At 45.3% G+C, this 20,152-nt stretch overlaps 2 protein-coding genes across 7 annotated transcripts in view; both read left to right on the top strand.

Moving 5' to 3' along the window:
- Positions 1 to 364: 364 nt before the first annotated feature.
- SPMIP6 (sperm microtubule inner protein 6) lies at positions 365 to 16,261 on the top strand. Of its 2 annotated transcripts, none has more exons than XM_090275895.1 (7): positions 365 to 499; positions 10,638 to 10,779; positions 12,769 to 12,881; positions 13,906 to 13,981; positions 14,197 to 14,431; positions 15,579 to 15,665; positions 16,109 to 16,261. In XM_090275895.1, the coding sequence occupies exons 1-7, from the start codon at positions 365 to 367 to the stop codon at positions 16,212 to 16,214; spliced, it is 894 nt and encodes a 297-aa protein (XP_090132021.1). In that variant the 3' UTR covers positions 16,215 to 16,261. The 2 variants fall into 2 exon arrangements, with proteins under 2 accessions (XP_090132021.1, XP_090132020.1); XM_090275894.1 differs by having other exon boundaries at positions 12,766 to 12,881.
- Positions 16,262 to 17,613: 1,352 nt separating this feature from the next.
- Positions 17,614 to 20,152, top strand: part of MYORG (myogenesis regulating glycosidase) — a 15,324-nt gene continuing 12,785 nt past the window's right edge. For 4 of the 5 annotated variants that reach the window (XM_090274305.1, XM_090274304.1, XM_090274306.1 and 1 more), the window contains exon 1: positions 17,614 to 17,742. The gene's annotated coding sequence lies outside the window, so the exon portion shown is untranslated. Of the gene's footprint in view, positions 17,747 to 20,152 lie in introns of all 5 variants that reach the window. The other variant, XM_090274303.1, reaches the window with a different exon arrangement.

Here is a 20,152-nt window from a genome sequence, read left to right as displayed (position 1 = left end):
AAGCTTGGCCTAGATCACCAGGGGCCTCTGAACTCTTGGAAACTGGGCTCTGTTTAGAGGCTTGAGAGAGGAAGAGGCTGGAAGTAGGGAGAGAATTAGCCTCCTCACCTCCCCAGGGTTGGGACTAAGCCAGGTGATATCATAATGGGCAATGCCCATCCTGGAGAGGGAAACAGGGTGGGGTAGGAGCAGGAAGGCTGTGGGAGAGGGAAGTTGAGAGATCCTCCACAGCAGAGGGGGTCACAGCAACTAGGGGCACCTGCTGAGCTAGAGATGTGGGCTCTCTGGGAGAGGGGGTGGCCACTGATGGTTTGTAGGAGCCCTTGGTAGGTAGAGCCCACCACGGGATTCCCTAAACGCCACTATGTTCCTCTTCTCCCGAAAGACTAAGACCCCCATCAGCACCTACAGTGACTCCTACAGGGCTCCTACCTCCATCAAGGAGGTCTATAAGGACCCACCTCTATGGGCCTGGGAAGCCAACAAGTTTGTGTCCCAGGTAAGTAGAGGCTGGGAAGACAGGCCAGTGTATGGCCATGTGTGTCTGGATGACAAGCAGTGTGTGGTTGTTATGTTTGTAATTATTTGTAGCTTTGCATGTGTGTTTTTTATTCTTTTGCCTAGGTGTGGAATTTAGAATGATATAAAAAATAGTACAAGATCCTGCCTTCATGGTGCCCTCCTATGGAGATGGAAAGAGTTAGATAATAATCGAGAAATAAACAAGACATTTATAAATTATCAAAAGCACTATAAAGGAAATAGGGTAATGGAAATGGAAAGTAACCAGAGAGAGCTACTTAAATAGACAGGTCATAGAATACATAGATGAGAGCCGTGTGAACTGAAGGACTAGGGTTCCAGGCAGAATGATCAGAAAGTGCTAAGGTACTGAGGCTGCCTGTGGGATATGCCAGAAAATGTCCAATAAGCAGGTTTTTATGTGTGTGTATCACAGTCTCTTTGTATCTGTGTGTCCGTACTTGACGACAGTTAGTCAAGCGTGTCCATGCAGCTTGCACAAAATGGAGAGATTTGTGAATCTAATTGTGACTGCCTATGGGAATTTATCTGTGTGCACCATCCAACCAACTTTGTTGGGGATCTGCATGTGCCAGGCACAATGTGGATACAACAATGAAGGACCAGACACTGCCTTTCAGGAACTCTCAGCAAACAGGTGAACAAATTAGTCTTGCCCTGTGTGGAACGTACACCAGCAAAGGCATGGGCACTGGTACAAGAGCTGGAAAGGGGAGAGCATTCCCAGGACTTGACGGGCAGTTCTACTAAGAAAGCCAGGGGGAGGGGCTTCCAGCAGAGGAAAGTCATAAGAAAGGGCAGCCTGCGGGCAGGGACCCACCAGGAACTGAGAACTCCCGGAGCACAGGGAGAGGCTAGCCCTATGGTGAGGGAGGAACCTGCAGACCACCAAGGGCCTCTAGCTGTGTTGAGAAACAAGGACATAATACTCCTGGATTTTGAATCTGTGATGTCATGATTAGATTGTGAGTTATGCCACTCTGACTACAGTGGCAGGAGACTGGAGGGGCTGGGGCTGCAGGCAGGAAACTGAGGTGGTAAAGGATGAGCGAGGAGGATGTGGATGAGAGATAAGAAGAGACTGTCGCAGTGAAAAAGGAAATTTATTGGATAAAACCATTTTTATTTTTTTAATTTATTTTTCAATTACAACAGACATATCCTCAACTTTGACTGGAGGGCATAATTATAGGTGAAAATTTTTAAAGTTTTATAATTATAAAATAAATATATGCTCAAGGCAGAAAATGGTGATAACTCAAAGAGACACAAAGAAAAAAGGCCTATAATTTCACTACCCATAATAACCACTGTTAATTTATTATTGCATGCCCTTTTAGGAAGCAAATATTTTTTATGAAAATGGTGTCATACTATATACTGATATTTTAAATATATACTCATATATCAGGTCATTTTCCTTGTCCAAAATATTTTATAATTTTAATGACTTCATTTTATTTTGTGAGTGTACAAAAATATAGTTAAGAAGTCATATATTATTGGAAGTTTAGAGTATTTATAAAATTTTGCTAATATAATTATATATATATATCTTTGTATACATCAGCTGTTCCATAAGGATAAGTTCCTAGATATTAAATTGTTAGGCGCACTCTGGCTGGTGTGGCTCAGTGAATTGAGCACTAGCCTGCAAACCAAAGAGTTGCAGGTTCAATTTCCATTCAGGGTACATGCCTGGGTTGTGGGCCAGGTCCCCAGTTGGGGACATGCGAGAGACTATCGATGTATCTCTCACACAATAATGTTTCGCTCCTTCTCTTTCACCCTCCCTCCCTTATCCTCTCTCTAAAAAATAAATACATAAAATCTTTTTTAAAAATTGTTAGGAGAAAAGACATGCACATTTTTAAAACATTTGATATATACTTCAAATTGCTGTAAAAAGGTTTGTAATAATTTACATGCCCATCAGCAAAATATGAGAGTACCTGCCTGCTTTTCCACATTCATTAAAAGGAAATTTTAAGAAGTAGATCAACATATCTTGGTCACCATCAGGATATAAAGAAGAAGGCAAGATTAGGATGATTCCTGGATTTGGGGCTCTGGTACCTGAAGGAATGGTACTGCTACCAACTGAGATTTGGAATCACAGATCCATGGAGAGAGATTTGGAGTTCATTTGGGACAAAAATAGTCAAGAACTTTCAGGGAAATATTTCTGGTGGATAGTTGGTTATACTTAGCTCTGAAGCAAAGGAGAGAGGTTAGGGCTACAGATACTGATTTTTAAATCATCAGTATACATGTGGTATCTGAAATCATAGGCATGAATTGGATTGTCAAGGAAGAGTAAGTAAATGACCAATGAGAGAACTTTGGAAAATATCAATATTTAAAGGGTAGATAAAGGAGGAAGAGCCATAAAAGGAGACAGTGATAGGAGGAAAGTCAAAGAGAAACCAACCAACATTGCATTGTTAGACAAAGGTCAATATTAAATGTTGTCAACACAGGAAGGAATCTCTTGAATGTAACAACCCTTAATAACCTGTCCAGACAGCTTCAGTGGGTAGAGAGAAGTGAAAGCCAGAGTAGCAGCGGAATTAAGAATGTTTCTTAATTCTGTTTCTGGCAGTACGGTGGTCTACAAACTCTGAAAGGACCTCCTGCTTCAAATTAGTGAGATCCTGCATAAATATTAATTTTTATTTTGTTTTGGACTCTCATGAAGGTGAGTGGTAAGTATACATAGAAAACAGGATTGCCCTGAAGACAAATGCCAATATCCGCTATCCAAGCAGGAGTTTAAGCTTTAAGCTAGCTGAAAGATGGAGGAACTAAACCTGTAAATTCCAAAATGAAATACAAAGTTCAGTGATCTCTGGTTTCCTGCCCCTCAACACACACACACACACACACACACACACACACACACATGATGAATGTATATCTCTCATGGTGAAAAATATCTTCAATGTATGTTTCCAGGTATCCTTCAGAGTAAGGCCAATCTAATCTGAGCTCATAATTAAGTGATATAAGGAAACAAACCACCATGCAACAGTCAGCAGAAACAACAGACTTAAACCTCCATGGACTTCAGATACTGGAATTAAAGAACACAAAATAATTATGAATTTTTCAAAATAAAATGTGAAATTATCAAAATGAGCAAACAACAAGAGATTATATATTTAAAATACCAGATAAGTGTTTAAAAAAACTAAGTAGGAATTTTAGAAATAAAAACTATATGTGTTAAAACCAAATATTTATATTGGGATAGTGGATGGGTTAAAGAACAGATTAGACACAGCTTAAGAGTATCCATGAAATGAAAAATAGAATGAAAGAAATTTTCCAAAATGCAGCACAAAGAGACAAAGAGAAACTATGAAACATTAAGCAATATGAAAGGTAGAAGGAAAAGATCCATACACATCTATTTGGAGTCCCAAAAGGAAAGAGCAGAAAGGATAAGCATTATCTGAAGAGGGAAAAGCTCTGAATTTTCCAGAATGAAAGAAATGAACCCACAGTTACAGAATAAATAGAAGGAATTCCACACGTTGGTACCTCATAGTGAAACTGCACACCACCATCTCAAAAGATGACCTTAAGAACAAATGAGAAAAATCGCTTTGCAAGTGTCTTTTCTTTCAAGAACAAAAGAAAGGTAAAGAAGAAAGATAAAGACATTTACAAGCAAACAAAAATAAAATGTTTACTACCATCAGACCTATAGTAAAAAAATTCTGGAAGACCAACTTTGGGTAGAAGAAAAATTATCACAAAAAGGAAGGTCTGAGATGCCAGAAGAAATGGCAAGCTAAGAAATTGGCAAACATTGTCTACAGAAAATAATTATAATGACTTATTTTCCAAAAATTTTTAAAGATTTTGTTTATTTTTAGAGAGAGGGGAAGGGAGAGAGAAAGAGAGGAAGAGAAACATTGATGTGCGAGAGAAACATCAACCAGCTGCCTCTCGCATGCCCCCAACCAGGGACTTGGCCCACAACCCAGGCATTGTGCCCTGGGATCGAACTGGTGAACTTTTGATTCACAGGCCGGCACTCAATGCACTGAGCCACACCAACCAGAGCATATTTTGCAAAATTTATATTTAAAAATATTGGAAAACAATATCAGGTAAATTGTATATTAGAAAATAATACCATATAAGATGCAAGGTTAAGGAATAAAAAACTCATTCACAGATGATACAGTTGTGTATATAGAATCTACAAATTATTAGAATAAGAATTTAGAAAGTTGGATCAATATAGTCAATCAGTCATATCTTTACATCAACAAATATTTAGAAAGTGCAATATAAAATATATACATATCATTCTAGCAAAAAAGTAAGTAGAAATAAATCTAACAGTGTGTGCAAACTGTATGAATAATATAAAACTTTGAATACTTTAAAAAATATTTAAATGGAGAGATATCACATGCTTGTGAATAGGAAAAGTCACTAAAATAAAGATTCAATGCAATTCTGAATAAAATCTCAAGATTTTTCTCAAGAATTTGACAAGCTGTTTCTAAAATTTATAGAGAAGATCAGAGGCTCAAGAAATAGCTAAAACACACCTGATGAAGAAGGGACTTGCCTAGTTAGATATTAATATTTATTACCAAGCTACATAAATGCATCCAGCATAGTATTACCGTATGGATAGGCAAATTTATTAATGAAATAAAATAGACCAGAAATAGAGCCACACATATATGGAAACAATATCTAACAGAGAGGATTGAAAGTAAAGCTATGGGAAAAGATATATCGGGCTTGGAGCGGCATTACAACTCCGTGGGAGAAAGTAGATACTCAATGGGACAATTGGCTATCCATATAAATAAAAATAAAACTGATCCCTAACTTGCATCAAACCCCAAAAGCAATACCTGACAGGTTAAAGATTTAAATAAGGAAAGTAAAACTGTGTAGCTTTTAGAAGAAAATATGACATTATCTCCATTATCTTAGTGTGGATGTGTTTCTTAAATCACAAAAGCACTACATAAGGGAGAAACAAGATGGCGGAGGAGTAAGTGGAAGCTACACTAACTTCCTCCCAGAACTAGTCTGGATTTACAACGCAATTTTGGAGAAATCATCTGGAATAACCAACTGAACACCAGCTGGAGAGAAGTCTTATAACCACGGAGAGACAAAAAAGGCCGCTACATCACAACGTGACCGGAATTCCAGAAGGAGAAGAAGAAGAGCAAGGGATAGAAAACTTCTTTGAAAAACTAATGACAGAAAACTTCCCTAACATGAAGAGAGAAAGAATCATGCAAGTCCAGGAAGCACAGAGGGTCCCAATGAAGATGAACCCCAACAGGCCCACTTCAAGACACATCATAATTAAAATGCCAACATTCAAAGACAAAGAGAGAATCCTAAAAGCAGCAAGAGAGAAACAACTAATAACATACAAGGGAGCTCCAATAAGGCTATCATCAGATTTCTCAGCAGAAACACTACAAGCCAGAAGGGAATGGCAAAATATATTCCAAGTAATGAAAAACAAAGGCTTACAACCAAGAATACTCTACCCAGCAAGGCTTTCATTCAAAATGGAAGGTGAAATAAGGAGTTTCCAAGACAAAAGAAGGTTAAAAGAATACATCTCCACCAAACCAGTATTGCAAGAGATGCTAAAGGGTCTGCTTTAAGAAGATGAAGAAACAGAGACAGAGAGGAACACGAGTACAAAGGGGGAAAATGACAATGAATAAGTACTGAAAGAAAGAAGGAACTTCTACCATTTGCAACAACATGATTGGAACTAGAGAGAATTATGCTTAGCGAAATAAGCCAGGCAACAAAAGAAAATTACCTTATGCTATCACCTGTTACAGGAAACTAATGAACAACACAAACAAATGAGCAAAATTGAACCAGAGGTATATAAACGAGGAATAAACTAACAGTAACAAAGGGGGAGGTGGGAGGGAGAGAAGTGGTAAGAAGGGGAAGGGTCTAGTCAAAGAACATGTATAAATGATCCATGGACATGGACAGCTGGGTGGGGACTGAATGTCGGAGAAGGGAGGGACAGGGTGCAGAGAAGCAAGAGGGGGAAAAAAGTGAGACAACTGTAATGGAAAAACAAACAAACAGAAAAACTTTTAGTGGGGGGAAAAAATTAAAATACAAAGAATAGAAATGCAAGTTCAGTGAATATTAGAAGGACAAGGATTTTCCTTCACACTGTATATATTTTCTCCCTATCTGATCCCTCCAGAATTTGGCATTCTAAAGAAGTAAGTAATGACCTAAGTTTCTTTGCATAAAACTAATAAGACAAGTTGTTAATAATGATTTTTTGACTAAGACTTTGACTGGAATATCATGCCTAAAGGAGACATGCTTGGGCTTTGGTTGTTACCAAAAACCCCTGAGCAACTGGGACTGACTTTCAAAGGTAATAAAAGTCCACGAGATAAAAGGCCTGGTACCTTGGATGGATGAGCGGTCCATAGCAATCTTTCCAGGGAAGGAATGAAGGTTGTTTTCCTGAAAGATGGCTAGAAGGGACCTTAAGGCACAATGGAAAACCAGGAGGACCTGGAAAAGATAGGTGTTTACAGGCAAGGCTGAATGCCAGGTATGTGGCTCAGCTTCTGTGCCCTGAAGGGCAGACTGAAGGTCACCCTAAATGTTCCTTGCGTAAGTTCCAGCAAAGCAGAACTAAAGATCATAAGTGATCATTTGCTGCTCTTGTTGTGTTTATGCAAATGAACAGGATAAATTAAAAATGGACTTAATGCAGTCCCTTTAATGACAAGGAGGGTAATCTTAGGGAGAAAAATCAAGATTCAAGGAAGATCACAATGCCCAGTGGTAGACTATAAAGTAGTGCAGCTAACCGTCTTTAAAGTTTCTTTTCATTTAAAATTTGTTTTCACTTGAAAGTTAAACTATGTCTGCGGCATTATCAAAGATGTTTAATTTACAGGCAAGAAGAATGTCAAATGCCTTGCAACTGGATGTCTTTCCGATAAGACAGTCCTACAGATCTATAAACTTGTGTGTGGGTTATATTACATAAATTAACGTGTTTTCTGTTTTCAAAGGGCATAAGCCTATGATCTCATTACCTGAGTGATTGTCTGTACGTATAGGCCTCACTTAATCCTGTCTGCATTGCTGCCTCCTGAGACTCAATGGTTTGGCTGAACTAAGTGGCTGGGTTGGTGAAGAACGGGGTGGTCTGTGGGCTTCACTTTAAAACTGGTTTCTCTTTTCTATCCTAATGGCTTGGACAGAAAGAGCCCAGAGGCCTGAGAGGGGGGAAACCTAAAATATTTCCCTCAGTCCAAACTAAGTATAATGGGCAAAAGGGTTTTGGACAGGTGAGATGTACCTGGCATACCTTCCTCTAAAGAAACCCTTCTTTTCCCTAATGTGGGACATTGAAAAATTAATACCTGTCTTTTGTCATCTAGTGGTTATGGATTGAATGATGTCCTTTAACCCTGTTGCCCCCAGAATACAACAAGGATGCCAGCCTGTTAAACCAAGCATGCCATTGTCCAGAGACAGCCAACCAACCTGGAGTCTGCACGATCCTTCCCCTTGTGGGAAGGCCACCCTCCCCTCCACACCCCTACTCTTATTGGGGATTTCTTGACCCACGGGTAGGTAGGACGACGACCATGTCCAGCTTGAAGCAGCTAGAGGAGCTCGAGACCTTCGTCCATTGTCCTTTATAAGATTGTAAAGGGTCTTAAGTCTGAGAGGGAGGGATTGTTATTTTTTATTGTTAAAATATTTAACTAATTAATTAATTAATTTTTAAAAAAGAAGAAGAATATATGAAAGGGTGAGCCATGGGCATGGACTTGGGGAGGGGATTGTCGGGGAAGGGGGGTGCTGGGCGGAGGGGAGCAAAGGGGAAAAATTGGAACTATTGTAACAATATAATCAATAAAATATACTTTAAAAAAAAAAGCACTACAAAAGAGATTAACAAATTCAACTATGTTAAAATTAAGAACTTCTATTCATCAAAAGATTCCACAGACAAAATGAAGATACAAGCTACAAACATAATATATTTGCAAAACGTGACAAAAAATCAATATATAGAATACATAAAGAACAGTAATTCTCTCGGTTAAATTTAAAAACATGTATTGACTCCCTTCCTGAAACCCTCAACAACTACAGTAAATGGATATTTAAGACATAAACTCACAAGAATAGTGAGAAAGAAGAGATATGACAACAAAATTTCAGAAACTGGGAAGTATGATAAATAAGTAATAACTGACTTAGCAAATCTGAGAAAGCTGAATCCAAGGCTAGCAATTGGGAACACGACACAATTCATCATTTACAAAATGTTCACAAGCCTCAGGAATTATAATAAATGCTAGGCTTCTCTGGAACTGAAGATGGAAGAGGACCAAGGCTAAAATAAGTATGATTTGAAAACTGTTTAAGAAGCAGTTCACAGGGTGACTACCCACCCCATCTCTGCAAAAGTCAGAAGGCTTATTTTTTTGGTGAGGATCTCAGGACTGGGGATACCAGGCCCAGTTGAGGGCAAGGTACCATATTGAAAACAGGTGAACCTCTGTATACTGCATGCTAAAACCTCCAGCAGCCCTCCTGTCCACTATTCTCAGATCACTGGTAGTTAGGTCACTACTCCCAGGCCAAAGACTGAAAGAGTCCCTCCTGAAGGATCTGATCAGCCCAAGAGGAAAGACCTACAGATACTGACAGAATGGGCAAAAAATTGTCTAGCCAGATCACCCTGCAATGATGCTTATGATTGACAAAGTCCACCCATAGCTCAGAGACTTCAATAAACTTTTAAAATCTCCTACTCATAAACATGAGCAGACAATCAAAAATTATAGACATCTGAGGAAAGCTTGAATGGAAAAATTGATCTGCGAGTTCTTCTAAAAGACTATCTTTGTATGTATGTGTCTATGTCTGAGTGTGTATATTAGAAGGACATCTGTAAATGTGTCTATGAGTGTATCTGGGTACATAGATCTATGTGGATATGTGGATGTGTGTGAGTGTGTGTAAAGTTCGGAGGGGTGACAAGTCATGAACTCCTCCACCCATATGGAGTATGACTGGGCAGGATCTGCCCACAGAACAAAACCTCAGCTGGCACAGAGGATCCAAGAAGCCCCTTAGCTGAGGGGTTTTCATGGTGGTAGGAGCACTGGGAGCAGCAAGGTCTCACCCTTGGCCAAGAGAACCCTCTCCTCTTGAGATCATAAGGGGGAAATGTAGGTGGCAGTGTCACCATCCCAGCACCTTTCTGCCCACTGTGAGGAAGTCCTTTCTGGTGTCTGCCTTTGCTGGGTGTGCTGCCCCTGTGACCCAACTGCCTTTTCATACCAGCTGCCTACAGAGACCTATGGGCCCACAACTAACTTGGCATTCTGCCCTCAGCTGAGGAGAGAACAAAGGACCTCCAAAGGGAGGCCTTGATCTGATATTCCAGAGATCTAGCCCAGCCAGGAATGATGGGATAAGATAAAGCAAGTTCCAGGAAGCAGAGGGGCCCAGGGCCTGAACCAAGGTCAGGGTAGGATGAGGACCAAGGCAAAGTGAGTATTAGGGTCAAGCGTATCGAGATCAGAACCACCACAGAAGCAGAGGCTCCTCCAGTCCCATTCTCCTTCAAGGTGTCAGATTTTGAGAGAGCCCTCCCTGTCCAAAACACCTACATAAGGTAGCCAGCTCCCAGGGCAGCCAGCCTTCCCTATTGCTCTGTTGGGGGCATCCAGGCCCTGCTCCAGGCAGTGTACAGTCTGTAAGAAAGAGGACAGGAGCTCCCAACTCTGCTCTTAAAGAACTCCCAGTCCATAGAAAATTGGAAATGAAAATATCAGAAAATGCCTGGCTCCAAGCCCTAGCCCTGGATGGAAAGAAAGAAGCAAAGGGTAATACAAATGAGAGAACTATGCAGAGGGGACTAAGGCCTGGCATGGGGATCCCTCTGGCATAGGGAGTGGGGTTGGGATACCCACCTGGGCTGACCTTCCTAATAGGGGCTGGATCTAAGTCCAATAGGACCCCAAGGCTGGAGTCTCTGTGCATCTAGCCATTTCCTTCCCTCTTCCCTCGCACAGGGCCTGACTCAGACCATGCGGCACCATGTGGATCCTGACGCCCTGCAGATGGTCAGATGTGCTATGCGGGACTATAGCAATAAGAGTTCCATACCAGGCCACCCCTACTTGCCTGAGAAATACTGGCTTTCTCAAGAGGAAGGTAGGGCCTCACCCCTCACCAACTCTGATCTCATTCAGTGACCGCAGCAATGACCCTACACATGAATCTAACTCGAATCCTCACCTCCACCCTGATCATATATCAGTCTTTTCCCCACCCATGACCTTGGCTTCTTCTCCAACCAACCCTGCTCCAACTTGACTCCCAAACCACCCGACCTGACACTGACCCTGGAGGAGAGTCAAGACCTAACTCTTGGGAGCTCCTTGTCTTTTGCATTTGTCTGCTTCCAAAGAACTGGAAGAGGTCTGGTGTCTTATTCTGAGATAGAGGAAGTATTACCCTCCTCCAAACAAATTCAAGTGCCATCTCCTCCCATCTTCTTAGTGACCCTGTTCCTCTCCTGCACCCCTCTGTCCCACCATGCCTCTTTCCCCTCCACCTGGAAGCTTTTTCCAGTCTCTTCCTGCCTAAAAATTATCTCTTCCTCCATCCTTTCTCGGAAAGATTCTCAGAAAGTCTATACTCACTGTTTCTATCTACTTCCTAACTCATTCTTACACTGTGTGAGAAACTATCTGTCTCACTTTATTAGATCTTTCACTCTGTACATTCCAAAAGAGCAGAGAGTCTTGTCTTATTCACAGCTATGCCCCCTCCATCAAGAATGGCACAAGGCTTCATAAGTATACTCGAACATTAAAACTGCTCTTGTGTGGTTCTATCACATCCACGAGACTTCGGTCTTTACCTTATGAGACCTACCCTATGCGTTTCATTCTCTGACCATTCTCTACTTCTTAAAACTCCTTCCTCCCCCAGCTTCTCTAACGTCTCAATTACCTGGGTGTCTTGTCCACTCACTCTGGAAACATGAAGGTTCCTAAGGGTGCTAATCTGAGCCCTCTTTTCTCTTTACTCCTCTCCTGGGGCCATTTTATCTAACCCATGTCTTTATTACAACTCCAAGCCTTTATTTCTAGCTTTCACCCCTCATCAGAATTCCATTCTCCATCTGACTATGGTATCTTTATCTAAATGTCCCAAACCTCAAACTCAGTGTGCCCAACCCACCAACCCAGGACTCCAAATCCCAATGCCCTGGCCCCCACACACACCTACTCTTCCTCTAGGGTTCCTAGACCTCCATTCCTCATCTGTCTCACATGTGTTCTTTCAAACTTTTAGGAGAATGGATCACAGAGGGCCTTGTGGGACAGAGGTAGATGATTGGGTGTGTAGAGTTTTGGAGGGTTTTAAGTAGGGAAGTGTCTTGGTCAGATTTTCATCTGTGAAAAAGTGCCAGAACTTCTATGTAGAGTTTGGATTGTAGGATTCAAAGATGAGGTAGGAAGACCAGTAGGCGAATAAAATAATAGTTTTCTAAGTTCCAAGTGTTTTACATATGTTAGTTCATTTCAATCTCACAACTCTATGAAGTAGTTAGTACTATTATCCCATTTAAAAAATGAGGAAACAGAGACAGTGAAATTAACTTAGTCAAGGTCACACACAGTTATTATCCGCAGAGCTAAAATCTGAGGTCAAGCAGTCTGTCTGCAGAGTCTATTCTATTAATCAAGACATTATATTGTCTCCTGGTTAAGGCAATGCATAGATACAGGGGGGATCATGGGAGACTGGAAGAAGGAAATGGATTCAAGTGATTTTAAGGAGGCAGAATAAGCGAACTTTGGAGACTGGATGTGGAAGATGAGAGACAGGGAGAAACTGGGAGGAGGGCCAGTTTCCAGGCTGACTCTATCAGAGAGGGTGGCGCCAGGATTAAAAGTGATCAGCTCAAAGGATCCAGACCCCACTCAGAAGCAAATCTTAGGTAGAAAGTGGGCTGTATCTCACTGTCTGAGACAAGTATGGACCAGGCTCAGGTTGACTGGCCTGAGGGAAAAATCATTGAGGATCCAGTTTTGTGCTGGGGTTCAGAGGAAGAACATTTTGGGAGTTTCAGATCCTGGGATGGAGTAAGGAGTAACACTGTCTTATGTCTCCACCCCTATAATCAAGAAGACAAATGCAACCCAAACTACTTGTGTAGTGACCGGTATAACACATGGAGAATGGGAGCTTACCACTGCCCTGGCTGGAACAAGTATGCCGCATGTCTTCCCCGGCTGCCGAAGGTATCTACTGTGCCCAGCACAAATGGGGCCTTGGACACACACACACACACACACACACACACACTCACACACACACCAACCTCCCAAACCACAATGATTGATATTTCACCATTAATTATTCATCCCTTTCCCATCAACAATGATCCAGGACTCTTTCTCATCTGTGAAATTAGGGTTTGTATTTTCCAGGATACAAAGGAACACAGAAGTGGAGCTGTGCTAGGTCCCTGGGTCCCAATTTCTGGCCAAGTTCTATGGGGACATGGCTAGTGAGTACTCCTTGATGTGCTACCTTCCTGAAGCTTACCACTTGGCTCCTTCCCATATGTCTGGCCAAGGAGTCAGTGATAGGCTGAGTCTACCTGCTCCACTCTCCCTTCCTTTGTGATATAAGCAAGGACAAAGGAGGGAGAATAAAGCCCCTCATAAGCAGAGCAGATAAATATAGGAGAGTCTTCTAAGGAGAGAGGAAGGAGTCCACTGGCAGCCCCAGGACTAAGGGAAGAGGGAATGTGAGAGGCTCTGAGACCAGTGCAGGGGCTCTCAACTGTAGGCTGATGGCTGACCTCAGGTTGACTGAACCTTTTTGAATCAGAACTACCTTAAGAATTAGAACTTTTCACAAGTTCTCCCAGGTCATTCTGATGGGTAGGCAATATTAAAAACACCTGTTACAGACACCGAAAAATTTTTAAAAAGAGAAACACCGAGACATAGCTACACAGAGTCAGCTAGACAAAGAGAGGTAAAATCCAAAGCAAACTCTGAAGCAGGGTTGACAGAGGCTTAGGTCCCCACTTGGTCCAACTACAGTTTCACTTCTTCCTCCTGCCCCTCCCCGATTGGGTGGAGTAAACACGTTGCCCAGCGACAACTCTAAACACTCAGAGCCCGGGCGAGACAGGAGCATATGGATGGCGGGATAAGGAGCTGCCTGGGAACTGATCTGCGTGTTCGGGGAGGGAGAACCCACAAAAGGGTCCTTCTGGGTCAGAGCTTGAGGTAGCGTGTGTGCCATTTCCAGGAGGCCGGGATGGAGACAGTAGTTCGAGGAATGCCCTTGGAGTACCCTCCTAAGCCGGAGCGACTCAATGCCTATGGTAACGGATGGTGAGGCGGTGGAAGGGAACGGGTGGCTGGGGGCCAGAAAGAGAATGGGATAGGGACGTGTGGGGCGAGGTGGAGGCCGAGGACCCCGGAGAGGGTATAACCCTGTCTCTATCTTTCCCCGTTTTTGTCTCCACCCCTCCCTGTCTTTTCCCATTCTTGTGACTCTCTGTCTGGGTCTCCCGGGTCTGGGGACCGGCGGGCCCAGAGCGCGAGGTGGTGGTGAACATGCTGAACTCGCTGTCACGGAACCAGACACTGCCTCAGATCAAGCCTCGGTGCGGGTGCGTGGATCCGCTGCCGGGCCGCCTGCCCTTCCAGGGTTATGAAAGTGCTTGCTCCGGCCGCCACTATTGTCTGCGCGGGATGGACTACTGCGCCACCGGGGCACGCTGCAACGAACGCCCCCTGCGGCCTTTGTGCCCGGTGCAGCCGACTGTAAGGTTCGCAGGGCCCAGCCCTGCGCAGCCGGACCCCGCCCCCAAACAAGCCAGTTTCCCGGGAGTCCAGCTCTACCCCGCCTGCAAGCGCTCCATCCTACACCACCTTTATCCTTGACCTGCCTCTACACTAGGCCCCACCCCGCCTTCATCCATCTAAGCTCCCTTCTGGGCCCCACCCTATCCCACCCTCCGGCTCCAAGGCCAGAACAGTCTGCTGAAGCGGGAGAACCTGCACTAAGATTCCCCCAAGTTTCTGATCCTGTCTCTTCGGAACTGTGCTCAAGGTCAATCTGGCTCCTGTATCTGTTCTGGGGGCCCCGCCGAAGGGTTTCGTTAAGAAACCTCGCGTATCAGTCACATCCCCTTGCCACTCCCGCCCGGCCCTTAGGGATGTGTTCTCAGGAATGTCCTCTATTCTTGGGCCTCGGGTCACCGTTAGTAAAGGGCAGGGTTCTTGTCCAGTGCTAAGTGAGCAAGGAAATGGTGATTGGATTACCAGAAGGGCCCTAGTCTCCTTGGAACCTTGCACCACCTCGCTTGTTGCTGCTGAGAAAACAGGCGCAAGCGCTCAGCTGCAGCCGACTGTAGCGCAGCCTTCCGTTTGCACCGGGTGGCAGATAAGGCGGGCTGAAGCTGCGATAACAACAATGCCCACGTCAGTCTAAACAGCTGTGCAAGGGGTATTCCTGAACCCTGTCCTTAACCCTATGGTGATACCCTACGCCCCTCCCTAGACAGAGAGAGACTGATTCCTTGTGCGAGACTGGGTCTTATCCCTTACAAGGGCATAGGGGAGAGGAAATTCCTGAACCTCATAAACGTCACCCCGTCAATAGTGTGGAGTAATTGCCGTCCCTTGGCGAGGGTGCGGGGACTCCCAGGTTCTCAAGGACCCTCCCCAGAGTCCAGCGTGTTTCACAGCCCAGCCTGGGCTGCGGAAATGAGGCTTTACGGGGAGGGGGACTTCCAGGTGTCTTTCCAGAGGCAATGTTTCCATGGTTTCTTGAAGGGCCAGAAGGCCTGAGAGGAAGATCTCCGAGCCGTAGGACTGACTCCTGAAGCGTCGCTCAAGAGTCCTGGTCTGGGCTGGAGAGTAGGGGAAAATCTAAAGGCCCGATCTCTCCCTGTCCACCGCTTCCTCCTCCAGGAGTGTATCGCCCTACGAGCACCGGCCCGGAATGCAATGTGCTGTTATAACTCCCCCGCCGTCATACTACCCATGTCCTAACCTTAGGTAAGTCTGGCGTACACAGGCAAATGCACATGCACACTGGAAGCTGTTCCCTTAGCGCCGCTGGGAAATCGGGGATTATTTGGAGTGGAATATCCGCTGCGAACCACTGCCCGGAATATACCACCAGGGGGCGCTTGTGCCATGGGGAAGTGAAAACTGGCAAGGACATGGAGGACCCTATTAGGGGTGGGAGGCCGACATTGAGAGGTTACAGGTCGGTAATAGGGCTTAGAGTCAAGAGATCAGCGCGTTAGGTTCAGGGCTTGAAGTAGAGGTAAGAAGTCAATATTAAGGAGCGGGTATTGGAAATCAAAAATTTGACGGTAGAACCTGAGGTCAGTGTTGGACCAGTATTAGGGGTAAAATGTTGGGATAAGGTTAGCGTTAAGAATTGGAATCAGATGGATGAGGGTCCAAAAGGGCTGGCCCATCTCTCCTCACAGGTGGGACACAAGTCACTTTAAGAAGACCGGTGGCCCCCAGAGAAACAACTATGTTGTCCACCCTGAGTTCGTGTCGGAGACCTTTCCTGACTACCGCTGCTGGTAGAATGGGAACCAGGCCAAGAAGGTTGAATAAATAAACTTTTCACCGCATAGGCTGCCTCCTGCGTCCTCGCCCAGCAAGACCTGGCAGTGAGGAAACAGTCACTCAGGCCTCTGCCACGCCCCCTAATCTGAGATGCAGATTCTCAAAGTCAACCTACCCTGAGCCCTCCCCACTCCCATTATCTCAGTACTTCCCTTAGGTGCCCCTGATTGCCCTCCTGACATCCGGTGTCCTTATCCCCTCCGCCTGGTGTCCTCATCCCCTGTACCCCAGAGCCCAAATTAAAAGGTCCACCTACCCACGAAGGGAGGGCCCTCCAGCTAACATTTCTCCAATATCTTCGATACTTAGATGCTCCTCACCCCCGCATCTTACTGGACCCAGAATCCTCCATTCTGCAGTCAGAGCTCTGTCGCTATACCCATAGCTCTTGATCTCTACTCCCAGAGTCTGTCACAGCCTCTCAAAAGCCTATATTCAGACATCTTGCTGTCCTCCCCACCCAAGTCAATGGTTCTAAAACAATTTTGGAGGGTTTCATGACCAAGAAATTTCAAATTACAGAACAAAGCCCTGTTTCTATGTCCCTCAGGGAGGAAGAGGTGGAGGGGTTCTGGAATTTCTGGGCACCTCACTCCTTCCAGAGATTTGGCGGGGCATGCCCACTTCGTCGCAGCACAAGAATCTCCAACCGTTGTCACTAGCAGATCGGGGCAAAATACCCAGGAGAAGTCGGTCTTCTAAATCTCTAACTTCGGTTGCTGCTAGTTCGGACTGGTGGGACCCTTCCTTCTGGTGAAACCAAGATACCTCCGTGGGGTCCTTATTTGGATCCGCTCTACAGTGAGCCGCTGAGATTCTGCCGGAATTGCGCTACCCTTTTGCCATATGGGGAAGAGCTAGTGAGGAGAGCGTTATACTGAGGGTGCCTCCACTTGTCCAAATCTGGACGGGAAGGAACCCAAAGGGTCAAAGGGCCAGCCCTGCCCCTTTACTCTATGGCTTGCTCCTTTTCATACACATCCCAAATTTAGCTTGGAGGTGCAAGAACCCTAACATTGTACAGAGAAGAGAAAGTGTCCAAAACAGCTATTCTTTCCTCCAAATCTACATTTCCCAGCAGACCTGGAACAGAGCCCCTCCCGAAAGCGGGTAAGCAACGCTCCATAGGGGGCGGGCCTTCAGGCGGGGGCGGAGCCGGGAGGCACCCGGCAGGCGCCCGGCAGGCGCCCGGGTTGCGGCTGGCCTGAGATGCCCGGAGCTGGGCACAGAACAGTTGAAGGAAGGTGGAGAGCCAAAGGGAGGGGCCTCAACTCCGCGTGACAATGTGGAAGGTGTCAGGGGCGGGGCTGGACTCCCAGGCTCTCAGCGAAAGCAAACGACCTGGGCGTGGCCGGACAGCCAGGGGGCGGGGCCTCAGCTGTCTCCACTAGGCAGCTCTCTGCGCTGTGCTGCTGCAGCTCAACTGGCTAGCGTGGAGAAAGATCTGCAGCAGCCTACCTTCACTGCCACTTCTGCGGTCACTGCCGTGAGTAAGCCCAGGGGAAGAACCTTGGGGGTTTCTAAGGGAGCATACTTCCTTAACTTTCGTTCCTACCGTTGAGTGGGTGGGGAGAGCCTGGACACCTGAGTGACCGTGGTTTCCATTGGGAGACAGGTCTCTTGACCTCAGTCTGTCCCTTTGGATTTTGTAACTGTTGGGCGGGGAGCTGTGGGTGGGGAGTATTCTAGGCTGTAGGTGCAGTCACTCGATTCCCCCGGATCCCGCTGCTGAGCAGGGAAATGGGTTGGATCGAGTTGCCTTTGACATTTCGGCACATTCCCCTGGGAACTGTGTTCGACAAACCACTCAGTTTAGAATAACCTCCCCTCAATTGGGCCGGTCTGAGCCCTCCCCCTCATACCCGACTAGGGGCTGGCAGCCAAGAATGAGGCTCAGTGTCAAATGAGGAGAGGTTTGGCTAGGGCCGACCCCACCCGCCTGCATTAGCCTGTGGTTGGTCTAATGGTGGAGGCGGCAGATTACAGGAGTCTGCAGCACCACTGTTAACACCGGAACCACTGTTCTTCCACATAGCCCAGGTACCAGATGATATTAAAATTGCCCCTTTCCCACCCTCAAGAATACTTCCTGAAGCAAGCAACAGCAACAGCCCTTGGGAAAACAGGCCTTATCATGCCCACACCCACTTGATGGAAGCCTGCCCCAGCCTCTTGACCATAAAGCGCCTTTCCTCTGCTTTGTCCACGAAGGCTGTCAGACTATTATCTTTCACCTCCTGAAACTTAGGCTGTGGAGGGTTAAGATGACTTTTTGGATTCAGGCAACCTTGCTACTTGTGTGACTTAAAACAAGTTCCTTTTTTCTGGTTGGGCCACTATTTCCTCATCTGTACAATGGGCACTGTAACTGTGTCTTCTTTTCAGCATTATTTTTAGGGTGGATGCTGTAACATAGGGAAAACAGCCATGGGGCCTGCATGAAGTGGGCACTCAGAACTGTGGGCTTCTGTCCCTCATCAAAGAACCTCAGAATCCTTGAAAGTTAAGATTCTCAGAAATTAAGTGTGGAAAAGGCTCCTGAGGTCCCCATGACCTCTCCATGCCACCAGGGGTCATGAAATGGTCTCATAAGAAAGTTTTGAGAGTGAGGGGTCCTATTCAAATATGGACTTTTCCCCCTTATTCCTTTAGTACCCAGAATGGGGCCTTAGTTCTCTTGAATGAGTGAATATAAATGTATAGCAGCTCTGACATGGGCCACCTAAGACCTTCTTTGGGTTCTGTTTAGCTTGAGGGCATCAGTTAATAAAGCTACTGCCTACATTTCCCAGGAGAACTTTTCTATACTGTACCTACAGGAAGCGGAGTCCATACTGGGGTGGGAAGTTTGAAAGCTAAGTTACGTGGGCTGAGAGGAAGGGAATAAGAGGCTGTTCCAGACCAGCCAGAACTGACCACCTTAGGGAATGGGGGGCAGAAAGCATAGAGAATAAGGCCCTGAGATAGCAACTTGGGGAAGGGGCCATGTGGTAAGCTGTATATTGACATCTGGGATCAAAATTCTGATCTGCACCTGGCATTCTTAATAGTCTCTTTACAGGAGAGGTGGGGGAGGTGAACAGTTCTGGCATCTACTGGGAAATTGTGGGGGACTTAGAAACAGACACTGACTGGCATCTGGGAGCAGACTAATTACTGTTTGCTAGTCTCCCTCTCTCCTTCCCCCCCTAGCTGGTGCAGCTGGCTGGCTGGCAGTGTGTATGTCTGCATATGCACCTGGCTAGGGCTATTTCTTCGTGGGGACTTTGCCCTGAGGGCTAAATCAGGAAGGGTCAGTGGCCTTGAGCAGCAGATTGCAACACACACCTCCCCCCAAGTGTATGTTTACCTGCAGTCATATTTGAGCATAGAGCATGTGAGAATATAAGTGTGTATGTGGAAGGGTGGGAGGATCTGATTCCTGGATAACTGGTAAGTAGGGGAGAGATGATGGCCCAAGGTGGGAGGTTGAAATCTCATAAAGCAAGTAGCCTGAAGGATTTAGGTTGGGGAAAGAATGAGCTTGGGTAGTTATAGGATAGGCCTGGCTGGAAATGGAATCAGAAAGGCAGATGAGACCACATCATGTCTTGAGCCTCAATTGCAAAGCTTATGCTTCTGAACTTTATCATGGAGGTCATGAGAAGCTCTCTAAATTATGACGAGATGTGGTCTGATAACTTCTTTAGAAGGATCACTATGGTTGCTATAAGCAGCAGGAATTTGGGGAAGGAACTTAGGGACAGGGAGGTCTATAGGGGAAGTGTTGAAATAATAAAAGGGAGATGAGACAGTATTCAAAACTAGGGCAGGGGCAGCAGGACAGTGGTGATTGGCAGTGACAAAACCAGGTGGCAGCTGGCCCACAGATGTGTTGGGAGCAGAGCAGGAAGGTG

Source organism: Furipterus horrens, unplaced genomic scaffold (assembly GCF_987537825.1).
Source record: "Furipterus horrens unplaced genomic scaffold, mFurHor1.1.pri manual_scaffold_4, whole genome shotgun sequence".
Taxonomy (NCBI): domain Eukaryota; kingdom Metazoa; phylum Chordata; class Mammalia; order Chiroptera; family Furipteridae; genus Furipterus; species Furipterus horrens.
The sequence above is the reverse complement of the archived record's forward strand: the minus strand, read 5'-3'. Positions and strand labels throughout refer to the sequence as shown.

Excerpts from the sequence above, each read along its gene's own strand:
- SPMIP6 (XM_090275894.1), top strand. The coding sequence starts at position 365 with ATGTTCCTCTTCTCCCGAAAGACTAAGACCCCCATCAGCACCTACAGT. Across the intron at positions 500-10,637 it reads CCAACAAGTTTGTGTCCCAG|GGCCTGACTCAGACCATGCG; the intron begins GTAAGTAGAGGC and ends TCCCTCGCACAG. Across the intron at positions 13,982-14,196 it reads GGAGCGACTCAATGCCTATG|AGCGCGAGGTGGTGGTGAAC; the intron begins GTAACGGATGGT and ends CGGCGGGCCCAG.